Genomic DNA, 12,645 nt, shown 5'->3' with positions numbered 1-12,645 from the left:
CGAACCTGAGATGCCTTCCCAATGTGAAGAGAATGATATGGCGTTCTATCCTGTATGCCTACCCTTACGGGGAAACGGCGAGATGGTTTGTTGTTTGTTTATTTGGAATAAGCTGTGCCTTTAGCGATTATAAAGATATACTACCGACCCCCCAAGTTCAAGTTTTGGGTAGGTACAACGATATGAAACAAGGGGAATCGTACGTCACGGTACACATATCTACACTCTAAAATGACATAGCTTCAGTTTGACGTCATAGTTGTAGATAAAAGTCTCCCGACCGACTCTAAAGGTACACTTCCGATACCCCCACCATAAGCACATCAGTTTATTCCGACGGGTCTAGAACCTCTCGATACGTTTATCTACGCATTAAAAGTGTCAAAAATTTTGTTCCACGGAGCGATTTTTCCTTTAATTATGATTTATTAAAAATTTTAATAGTTTTGAGGTTGGCTAAATATTAAATATGCCAACAACTAGATTTAAGCATGTCAGTTACTCACTTAAAACTAAAATAATAATAAAAAAAAAATATGAAGCATGTAAGAAATTATTTGAATAATTCACGCAAATAATTGAGTAGCAGCTCTTTTTTTTAACAAAAAAATTATGCATGTTTTTGGGTTCTTATATTTGACTTTAGTTGACAATGGGTACCAGTATCAGTAAGTGTAAGGCAGAGCTTTGTATTTGTTACCAGCTGTTTCGGGTTCATGTTGTAGAGAATCCTCTCGGCGTTGTTCTCCGAGTCTCCTCTGGACTCCATGATGGCCAGCAGCAACTTGGACGCGTTGTTCTTCAGCTCCAGAACCAGGTCCATGCGAGTGCGCCCCAGGGGGTTGATGTCGTTCAGGATCAGCGCCGTGATGATGTCCAGCCCGTTGCTCTCGTGCATCGCGATGCAGTTCTGGTTCTCGTGGCAGGGACCTAAAAGTACGGAGAGATTATTAGGTAGCCGAGCATCTATCTAAATCATATTGTTTTATAATGAAAGAAATGTACGCCTCGCCAAACTCCACGTTCCTCAGTTCAATGGTGGTTTTTAACTATAATATTTATCCGCCAGATTCATCATCATCATTCTCTTTCCACACCTAATGGTGCATAGGGCACTGTATTGGTACACCAATTGGAGCGTTTCTTGATCATTTTTGTTGCATTAAATTTGTACCAGTCCAGAAGCTTTGAAATATTCTATTGTAAAAACACCCTTTCAAATAAATACATCATATCAACCATGTCAGGGATCGAACCTGGGTAGGCAAATGCGCTGACCATTACACCACGGGGCCGATGCCTCTTAAAATTTAGACTAAACTTATGTACATTGGTACTCATATAAAAATGAGGTATTTTGGTTTAAATATATTCTGATTTGAAGATTATAATAGATCAAACATGAAAGTTATAAAAAAAGCTTCAATTTTGGTTTTCATCAAAGTACAAAAACTCATTTCAAACCACACAAATTGTGCGCTATTTTTCCTTAAATTCTAGGTTAAAAATTATACCTTTTTTTGACAACTTTCTAAATTTCAAGAGGCGTAATCTGCAGATCGAAAAGTAATTACATTTTAGTTTTAAGTATGTTTTTTCATCAGAATTACCTCAAACAATTAATTGTTTATGTTTATTGACTTTATTATTTCAATGGGGCAATTAAAAAAAAAAAGGGTTTTTTTTATAAATGGCAAAATCGAATGATTTCCTTACTTTTTATCAGACCACAGCCGTAACAGTGCTGTGACTATTTCTCGAGGCTGACAATCCGAGGCAGGCATCCACAGATCTGCCATTGATGAAATATTTAGCAAGATTGAGGTTGAACTACGGCTTTTTTAATTTCATCAAATGTCCTCTCAGTTGCAAACGACTCACAACAGCAAACAAAACATAGGAGTTAACACTGACAGTGAAGATGGCGTATGGGCACTTGCAACTCCAGGTGCCAGGCCTACCAATGCAGAAGAGCAACGCGTCCTATACGGCTAAAAAATTAAATTCAGACTCTCTCCGCCCAGCATTGATTCCGGTAGTCTTCGAAAAAACGTTGTTTATCTGAATTTACTTTTTCAGTCATTGGTGACGTGTTGCACCTCTGTGTTGGTAGGCCTAGCACCTGGAGTTGCAAATGTAAAGTGTTGCAAGTGCCCATAGCTGAGATGCAGGACATTTTTTAAAGAAAAGTACTGCGAAGAATCTGCGGACTAGTGAGGGAAGACAATCAGTGACGCATTTGGTGTAATGATGAATTGTACAGCATATACCAGGCCCAAGCATCTCGCCACTTTGCTCAGATTAAGATGGGCCGGACATGTACAGCAAATGCCTGATTCACGCGTCTCTAAAAGATTAATGAACGGACACCCAGGTGGAAGGAGATTAGTAGGAAGACCCAGGCTGAGATGGGAGGTTGAAGTGAGAAAGGATGCAGCACAGCTTCTCCGGGTGGCGAATTGGAAGGCGGCGGCTGAGAACAGATAGAGTTTTGGGCAAAAGTTGAAAGAGGCCAAAACTCGATGTGGGCTGTAGTGCCATCGAAGAGAGAAAGAGAGTCCTCTCAGTTGCATTTGAATAATATTAGTTTCGGTTACCTTGGCAGTATTCCGTGAGAGTCTCTAGAGTCTGGTTGATGAGCGCCACGTTGCTCTCGTTGATGTAGAGGCCAAGCAAGCCGAGGCCGCCCGTAGTAGAGCCGCATATGCAGTCCAGAAACATGAGTGTCTCCGACACCAAGTTGTAGTTGGTCTTGTTGTTCTGGTTACGCAGAAGATTCTGGAAACCAATTGACAGTTCAGGTGACGATATGCGCCGTATGATGCAGCAGCAACCAAATGAATATTTGATAGATAGCGATCACATAGATAACTTTCCAGTAAAAGTAAGATGACAATTTCACAATTAGTACAGTCGTTTCTAAAGCATGAACACCATAAGTCCTCCTTGTATTGCACTATGTGATCAGCCTGACGAGACTCATTCCAAAAGATGAAAGGACAGCTGGAAAACCCACCTCACACGAGGAGCAACCCTCTGAAGAACAGTGTCACAGAGGTCTATGCAAGAAAGAATATGAAGACTTGGATTAGTAAATATCCTGAAGCATTTACAATAAACAATACCTGGAGTTCAGGGTTGTGATTTTCGCAGAGCAGTTGCAGGAACCTCAGTACCGGTTGCATCACAGCAACCTTGGGTGGAAGACAGTCTTGGTGGCCGGCTGCCTCTCTTCGCTCCGCCAGTAATTCTTCCAGCCCATGGTTCCCTGGTAGAAAAATACAAACAATATTTACTATCCTACTTCCACTATCTATTAAAGCAATTAGTAATGAGAAAATGTTTAAAAAGGCTATAAAAAAATGGATAGTGGAGCTAGGTAGAAGTAAAATGGATTGTCTCATTCGCCCATACCAATGCTGAATCAACTGCTCCACAACTGTATGGCTTATGTTAGGTTTTTGTTGTTTTCATTGTGTGTTTTGTAATATAAATAATATAGATGTATATAAATACCTTGTTTTTAAAACTGTCTGAATATTTGTTAATTATGTTTGTTTTTTAAGTGAGTCTTCTTTGTTTATTCTCAAATGTAATTTAAAAAAACTAAATTGTTAAGTGTCCTCGGCACGGGAAACCCCAGTGAGGTCACATTATTTTTATTATTAATTATAGTTTGAAAGCGAAAAATATGAATAAATAAATAAATAAATATTGATTTATCGACAAAGTCCGCGTGTCCAAATTGCTGAATTTCCTTTCAGCTCTACTGAGGGATGTGCTTACTCTCAAAATGAATCCACATAATGACAATTTTAGTTCCTTAAATGCGCACAAAGGTACGGTGATCAATGCTTTAGGCGCCAGACCAAGAACCACCTTTAGAACCAATATTTCACGTCCACGCTGGCAGGAATCGAACCCAGGACCTCAAGAATGTAGATGCATGCGCGAGCGCTCGCCACCACACAGAGGGAGACTTATCTCACTCGATTTTCTTTTACAGGATTTTAATCTGAGAGCAGCCATTGAGTAGAAAACACTCGTCCAGGGTTCTGGTTCTATTCACATTACCTGGTGCCATATTCCTGACATTAGAGAAGGCCTGTGCCGTGGCTCGGGCTGCTTGCGTCAGTTCGTCTTGGAGCTCATCTGTCATCAGCACTGTTTTAGACCCCCCTGTGAAAATACAGAAAAGTTTTACCACTTAGTTTTCCAGTATTACGAGCGTTTTGAAGCGCTGTGAACGCTGATACTACGGATCACGTGGCACTAGCTATCGCGCCGGCAGTGCCCCTAGCGGCGAAGAGGAGAAGAACTGGTCACGTGGTTGACGGACTGGCCGGCAGGATTGTTGATATAGTATTGCGCAATATCAAAGTAATGCCGTTAAAATGCTGAAGGTTCCTATTATAAACAAATTTTTGTAGACAAGGACTGGACTCAACTCCCTGATAATATATTTTTTTAATGAAGGTAATATCTACAGGGCTTATGACCTGTCAATGGCTGGTTTAAGTGGCCACTTTACACACTGTGTAACATTTACCATTCTGCCCATATTTCAGCATCTATATTCCTTCGATTCTTTCATCTGTTGATGTTTGTGAAGTTAAAGAACTGAAACCTTTATTTATGCGGGTGAGATTCATCTAAAATATTGTTGATAAATCCACCTGGTCCATGAAGAAGTATAGAAATTGAAAAAATAACATTTTCAGGCGTTGCCTAGTATGTAGGTGAAATAATTCAATTAGACGAATTTCACCCGCATAAATAAAGGTTTCAGCTCTTTAACTTCCCAACATCAACAGATGAAAGAATTGAAGGAATATAGATGTTCAAATATGGGCAGAATGGTGAATGTTACACAGTGTGCAAAGTGGCCACTTAAACCAGCCATTGACAGGTCATAAGCCCAGTAAATGCCTAGACGTTCATATTCCCTTATTTAAGGTATTCTCCATCCCTGTTGTAATTTTATAGGTTTCAATCGAGTCCCCTCTCTTCCGTCGTTTTTCCAATGATGTGAGTCCTGGTGCTTTTGATCTACCATGGTAAGTCATCCTTTAGAGTAATTGGGGATTTTTGCAGCACATCTTTGGACTTTTTCCAATAGCTCGACGTCTTAAGTAAAGTAGGGACTCCATACTTGATATCCATCCTCCAATAAAGGTCCTACATAGGTCTTGTAATAAAATAAATTATTGGCTTGGCTTTCTTGGCAATAGATGTGATGTGCGCTTCCCATTTTAAATCCATTGATATGATTATGCCGAGATCTTTTTGACGCTTTACCGGTGTGAGTTGGACACCACCCAAAAGATAAGTGTACATAGGGTTGTTTTTGCCTATGTGAAAAACGGTACATTTTTCAGCGTTTAGTGAGATTAGCCAGTTTTTAGTCCATTCATTGATGGATGATACAAATGTAATAAATATGTGGGACTTCAAGTTCACCCTGTAAAACAATACTCACTGTCGCCAGACCTACGATCACCCAGAGGACAGTGCTGAAGGTGGATTGTGTATGCCGACAACAATACTACCGGGAAACCCAAATGTACCTGTTACGAAAGCCACTGGGAAGAAGAGAGAACAAAGGAATGTCTACTAAAAAAGCCACCAAATAAGCTCAGTCAGTGACAAGTACTTTGCCTCATTTCTCTGTCTAATAAAATGTTATTCTCCGCAACTTCCCTGTGTGTTTTAATAAATAATATTCTACTCAGTAGGGTGACAACCAACCCCTACAAATATAAAGTAAATACCTTGTCCTCTGGTGACCTTATCGTAGCTGGCCAAATCTTTGCCATCCTTCTCCTGGCCCTGCTTAGCGGCAACTTCTGATGTGTTAACACTAACTGTGGACTTGATTTCCTGCTGAGCCTCTCTCATCTTGTCGTAGAACACCTAAAAATGGTTCATTTGATTTAAATCAATTCATGGAAATCAAACAGGCGTCGAATCTACACACTTATTATTTTATATTTTACTGTTTTAGATAAAAGATGAAATATTAATATTGTATTACTGTGAGTTACTATAACTCATTGTGAGACCAACAAAACTCTCGCCTCTTCCCAAGCCAAATAAAGCAAAAAACCTTTATCGCCGACCTTTCAGGACGGCAGGAGCCCGGAGGTGTAAAGAAGAGGCTACTTGAATTAAGGCATTCGCAGCACAAACTTAAGCCAGGTCCAAAGCCGCACCACCAAGACACTCACTCAAGGAGGCTGCTGCGTCTCTTCTCGGACTTCAATGCTGGTGATGAAATCAAACCACTTTATACCTAATTTTCTCGTTTCTCTCAAAGCTCAGAAGTTTGCAATTTTGAGCTTTGGTAAAGTGCCAGGATCCGCACCCATAAAGGAGTACTGGCATTATACAAGAATTGAATAATTGGCATTTTATTTTGACCGAGTATAGACTAAAGTTCAAGACAGCACGCATCGTGTTAAAAGTTGATCCAGCAATTCCAATGAACACTTTGAGCGCCGGTTGAATACACATAGATGTTTGCACATATACCTACTGTTAACGAAAAGACGTACTGTAAATGAAAAACGAATTTCATTCAGTTTTGTGATAGGGAAATATTTGAAGAAAGGATAGGAACATGGAATGGATACCTACCTTTAATATGATGTGAAGGTTCTTCAATTTCGGGCACTGGATGACAAAATGCACTACAAAATGTAACAATGTTTTCAACGTTTGAATTCAAGCACTCTTTTTGCAATTTTATGTGAAGTGAAAAATGTTGTTTTGTTTTTGTTCCAAATCCGAATCTTCTAATTTTGAATATCTTCTATCTTGATGTTAGGTAGGTACCATAAGGATGGGTCAAGGGAAGGATGGGAAAAAAGGTAATCGGCCAGGAATAGTATCTACTTAACGCCTACAGCATCTCACGTTTTTTGTGCTTTGTATCCCAGAGCCGTGTAAACACGTGATTATAATAACCACACATTGTGTTCCGGTCCTGTGTTTTCACGTGGTTTACCAGCAGCGAAAAAGTACTAATAAAAGTCACTAGATGTCAATAAAATGCACTTTTTTGAACAGCTGGTAAATCACGTGAAAACATGGGACCGGGACACAACGTGTGGTTATATAATCGCGTGTTTACACGGCTCCGGGATACAAAGTGTTAACTCTCGCCCTCGCGTCAGGATAAAGAAATAAGTTCATCTAAGCTTTGGAGGGAAGTTCGAACGTCTCTGTCATTCGTCCACAGTCAACTCTGTAATGCGTTCAATATCCGCCTTCGGGGTACGCCACTGTGACTAACTGTATGCTCAAAACACTAAACCGATACTGCAAGCAGGTTCTTTGTGCATCCCAACATCCTCAGTTATGTGAACTCTTAAGTATTCAAAGCTTTGAATCTACTAGATCCACTCTTCAAAATTTATCGAGCAAACGGAGCAACTTTATGCTGATTGGTTAGTTCTGCAGATCAGTTCTAGTCTATAGTAAAATAAGGATCCAGTTCAATACAATATTGTATGAGATATAGCCCAAATCGTAGGTGATCTCAAAAGCAACCACTTTTACCATTTTGTTGGAATCCCAGTTGTACGCACAGAAATCATGATAAAGCAGAAACCGAACTTTGGTGCAGATGCGGAAACACCTATATACATTCCATGTGAATGTGATGCTTTACATCATAAAAGAAGCTTCGTCCACGGGGGACCACTTGTTAAACCTGAGGACGTTAAAGAGCTCGCCCCCTACCATTAAGGATCTGGGCTTGGAGGGGGAGATTTAGCAAAATGAGAACTCTCGCCTTCCACACAGTAGCCAGGCTCTTTATAGACCTGGGCTTGGAGGGCGAGAACTATTCACCGGGACCTGTCACAATAGATCTTCACTGGTCGCAGTGACGTCGGGAGCTTAAAGCATAGCACTGACCCCCACCTCTGAGAATAAGAATAATACTTTGTTGAACTGATAATATATGCAATATGTCTAATTCGAAAATTCCACTAATAAAATTTTTGTACTGACTTTGAAAAACGCTTGTGAAAAGTCGCCAGTCTGCAGTTTGGTACAACAGCTGTGCTGGATTATTGAGTTTCCGCCTTCAAGCAGGGCAATTCCTGAAATACAATAAATTAATTTTATTACAATTTAAATTGTAAAATTTACACTAAAATTCAACAAAGGTAATATTATGTTCTCGGTTAATCTCCCTTCTCGCATTTGGTTCAAAAGAATTCTGCTGAGCAAAAAATGCATAAACAATCACTTGGCCAACTGCACCATGCGGGAATGTCTCCTCTCATTCCCAGTCCATTTATTTTTCCTCAATGGCAAATCGACCCCAAGCCACTTCTAAAAAGATCGAGGCCTTTGAAACCAAAATTGACATCAATATGCCGTTGGCACTTCACCGTTAACTTCTTTAATAGCGTCAGTGGCCTTGCTGGCATTCAAGTCCTGGAAACATGCAGTGCCTGATGTGTTCTCTGTCAATTTCTGGTTTGGACATTTTACCCTTTACAATAATATATGTATATATTATAACCCGTAAATAATGCCAAACAATAGTTCAAAGTAAAAAAAAACGAGGACAAATGGCGTTAAGCTGCATTACATTTTTTTTACTTGTTTTGACACTTACCAAGTTGGACAGCTTCGAAGAAAATGGCCGGAGAATTGACACTCTTGATGACGAGTTCCACCACCAGCTCTGAAGCGCCTTCCTTATCCAGGTGTGTTTGCACCTCGGCCAGGGTCTGCCCGGTGCGAATCAGCACCTTCACTGGAAACATAGCCAAACAATATTTTAAAAGAGTTTGCAAGATTATAGAAAAGTACTGCGCTCCACCATTATAGTTTGTTTTATAAAGTTATCTGAATCGTAGACAAAAAATCCTTCAATGCAGCTTTCAATATAATAACAAAATATAAATAACATACCTAGTACATACGAGGTGTGATAAAAAAATATGTTGAATGAATTTTTATAACAGCAACTGCTAACTCGAAGTACTAAGTCCGGTGGCGTTATCCGTTGAGATAGTCAACGGCAAGTTAGAACAAGTTGTGACTTGTCAGTCGGCTTCGAGAGCCGGAAGAGTGAGGTCGCGTTTACCGTGTCTGTTGCGCATCATGGATTTTGAACAACGCGTTAAAAATAAGATTGCAAAGATGCAAAAAAGTACCAAAGAAGCTGGTGGAATGTTAAAATCAGTGTATGGAGATAATGTGGTGACTCTGAAGACTGTTTATTAGTGGTATGAGCCATTTTAAAGCAGAAATGAGTTGGTTGAAGACGTGCAACGGTCAGGACGCCCTTCGACCTCAAAAACAGACAAAAATGTGCAAAAAGTAACAAAATTGATTTGTTCAAACAGGCTGTTGACTATTTGAGAGCTTATCGAAGAACTGAACATCTAATACGGGACCATGCTAAGCATTACAACCGATAATTTTCAAACGAAATGAGTGAATAAAAAAATTCGTCGTGAAACCTCACTTCTGATCTGTGAGTTTTTGGCCGAAAAAAAAGGTTTCTGTCAGTGCACGTCCGCCTTACTCTCCGGATTTAGCACTATGCGACTTCTTGCTCTTCCCAAAAATAAAAACTGAGCTAAAAGGAAAACGTTTTGACACCATTCTCGACATTGAGACGACCACGACGAAGCACCTGAAGGGCCTTCCGAAAAAAGCCTTCCAGAAATACTTCCAATCGTGCAATCAACGTCGGCATAAGTGCATCGCTAGCAAGGAGAGCACTTCGAAGGAGATCAATTTAAATTGTATGTAAGCTTATTTCTTGGTTCGTTATAAAATTATTCATCACACTTTTGAATCGCACCTTGTATGCGATGTTTCAGGTACTATTTAAAAAAAAATTGTATGGAAGTTGTAGTATTCTTGACTTCACTTTTATTGAAAAAAGTTTATATTTCACGCGTGGGTTTTGTTCACTGGCAAAATTTATCTAACTAGTGTTGGGAAAGAAAGGGAATTTCAGTTGTGGTCCTGAAAAGTGGTCCTGAATTTCAGTTGTAGTGGTGACTGAAACCACACACCCGAAATGAAAATATGCTCTAGCTCCTATTGCGGGAGTTACCCGCACTAATGAATCGTCATGTAAAAAATGCTTAAATCTTATTTTATGACATTGATGATTACAATTGATTTTATGGAGAAAAAATACTTGGTAAAACAAATTTAAAATAAAGCGGGGTTTAAAGGTTTTAAAAAATACCACTCGGAGAAAAAAATGATAGTCATAAAATGACTTATTTTCAGAAATGGAGTGATGGTTGATAATTTATAATACGTCTTGTTTTACTGCCTTTGTTTTTGACGGCAAAATATGACATATCGAACTGACGTTTTAACAAATTACAACAGAGATGGAGAACATTTTAGAGAAGGGAATATGGAAGTCTAGGCATTTGCAGAGCTTATGACCTGTCGTTGGCTGGTTTAAGTGGTCACTTTACACACTCCATCCCCGTTGTAATTTGTTAATCTCAATGACTCCCGAGGGGGTGAAATCCAGTCTTTAGTCTACAAACATTTGGACAAACTCAAATATTGTAATGAAACCAACTGGTCCAAAAAGAAGTTTAAAAATTGGAAAATTGTTTTCAGGCGTTGCCTGGTATGTGAAATAATTCAGTCAGATGATTCTTTTCACAACAATAAAGGTTTCAGCTCTTAAACTTCACTAAAATCAACAAATGGAAGAATTGAAGAAATATGGATGTTCAAACATAGGCAAAATGGTGAATGTTACACAGTGTGTAAAGTGGCCACTTAAACCAGCCAAAGACAGGTCATTAACCCTGTAAATGCCTAGACTTCCATCATTCCTTATTTAAGGTATTCTCCATCCCTGTTGTAATTTGTTAAACTTATGAAAAGGTTTTTTTAATATTAATTTGTTGGTAAATTGATAATCTTTTGCATCCGTCTGCAACAATTTAATTCAGAGCAAGCTTTAACAGTGACTGTAAAATAAATAGAGTTCAAACAGTTAATGAAAGATACATCGCCGGGATCGTAGAACGAAGGATGTGCGAAAAATGGGACATTGACTTTCTTTTATATTTGATATTAAAAAAGTTGTATTAAGTCTTTTTTTCTACATTTAAAAAATATATGTATATATATATAACTAACCCAAGTATCAAATGGTATACTTTTGGACTAATCAAGTTGTGATATAGTGTCAAAAAAAATTCTAACCGCTCTCACATAAAATTGAAAAAATCACATTTGTCGTTGTTTTAAGATCCCGGCGATATGTAGGTAATTAAAAAAATTGTGACAATATTGACCGTCCAGATCACATATATTTTTTCTGTGATCTGGATTTGAACCTTGGACCTCCGGTCCGTGAATCCACACACTACTACAGGACCACAGCCCGGATAAGAAATATTTGCATTCTGATGAGTTACCTAAATATTTCAATTCCTCCATTATGTATCGTTAAAAACGTGATTATTTTTAGGTTATGTGACGAAAGCGTGATTCTCGCATAAAATAAAAATGGCGAAAACGAATGCGTGTGTGTGAGGTGTAGCAATGATGCTGGTGGGTGAAGTTAGTGCTTCAAGGCATCTTTAGACATTATCTGCCTGCCCGTTTGGGGACAAGGTGTAGTGAGTATTTGTGTGCTTTAGGATTACTGCCAAAATATTGCGAGTCCACAGTAGATTCTAATGCCGGTTTTACATGATGCAAGAAATGGTCAAATAAGTTGCGCAAGATTCGAACGGAGAAATATTATATATAGAAATTTGTTGCAACAGAGAGGGAAAACATTTTCGAGAGGAGAGGGTTGAGGGTTGGAGCTCTTACCCCAGTTAGAGATTAACAGAAGACACAAGGTTGCTGTTTAATGCGTATTTATTACATGGCGAATAAGATACAGCACTTGGTTGTGTGACGCGAGCGTAGCGGCGATGATGAGTTGAAGAGACTGCACTTGAACTACATTCTGGAACTGAGTGACTGACTGACTGAGCTGGGCATTGACTGCGCCCTGTAGTCTCTTTATAGGCCACGTTCCTTTGTTCTTCATATCTCTATGCAGAATGTAACAATTTGAATTCAATAGAAAACGCAGAGTTTATTTTTGGAGTCATGACCTTAGGGAGGAAATCCAGCTTCTCAACAAACATTTAGAAACACTCAAAACATTGTTTATTGAACTAGCTATAAGAAGTATAAAAATTTAAAAATTGTTTTCAGGCGTTGCCTAGTAGGTGAATTGGTTCAACCAGATGAATACACACTGGCTCAGCTCTTTTACTTCACAAAATTCAACAGATGAAAGAGTTGAGGAAATGTGGAAGTTTAAACATAGGCAGGATGGTGAATGTTACTGTGTGTAAAGTGGCCACTTAAACCAGCCAATGACAGGCCGTAAGCCCTGTGAATGCCTAGACTTCCATATTCCCTTTTTAAAAATGTTTTCCCTCTCTGTTGCAACAAATTTAGATCGAAATACCCTATCATTGAAATCGCAGACATAGGGGTAGTATAAAGAAATTAAAGTTCAGGGGGATCGTCGGATTTATTTTGCTCGTGAAGGGGTGTAAAAACACCGGTGCAGAGGTAAAGACGCACGACTCATGAAGGTTCCGGGTTCGATTCCCGATTAGAACA

General features: G+C 39.1%; 1 protein-coding gene across 3 annotated transcripts in view; it reads right to left on the bottom strand.

Moving 5' to 3' along the window:
* Itpr (Inositol 1,4,5,-trisphosphate receptor) overlaps window positions 1-12,645 on the bottom strand; it is a 151,510-nt gene that overhangs the window by 22,307 nt on the left and 116,558 nt on the right. For all 3 annotated transcript variants that reach the window (XM_088228019.1, XM_088228020.1, XM_088228021.1), the window contains exons 41-47: window positions 8,633-8,773; window positions 8,017-8,108; window positions 5,772-5,913; window positions 4,075-4,179; window positions 3,126-3,268; window positions 2,598-2,778; window positions 701-930 (exon numbers count right to left, since the gene is read on the bottom strand). In XM_088228019.1, the coding sequence (XP_088084145.1) occupies window positions 701-930; window positions 2,598-2,778; window positions 3,126-3,268; window positions 4,075-4,179; window positions 5,772-5,913; window positions 8,017-8,108; window positions 8,633-8,773 (1,034 nt within the window). The remainder of the gene's footprint in view (window positions 1-700; window positions 931-2,597; window positions 2,779-3,125; window positions 3,269-4,074; window positions 4,180-5,771; window positions 5,914-8,016; window positions 8,109-8,632; window positions 8,774-12,645) is intronic.

Source organism: Micrasema longulum, unplaced genomic scaffold (genome assembly GCF_059751315.1).
Source record: "Micrasema longulum isolate JH-2025_06_02 unplaced genomic scaffold, ASM5975131v1 h1tg000554l, whole genome shotgun sequence".
NCBI lineage: Eukaryota > Metazoa > Arthropoda > Insecta > Trichoptera > Brachycentridae > Micrasema > Micrasema longulum.
The sequence above is the reverse complement of the archived record's forward strand: the minus strand, read 5'-3'. Positions and strand labels throughout refer to the sequence as shown.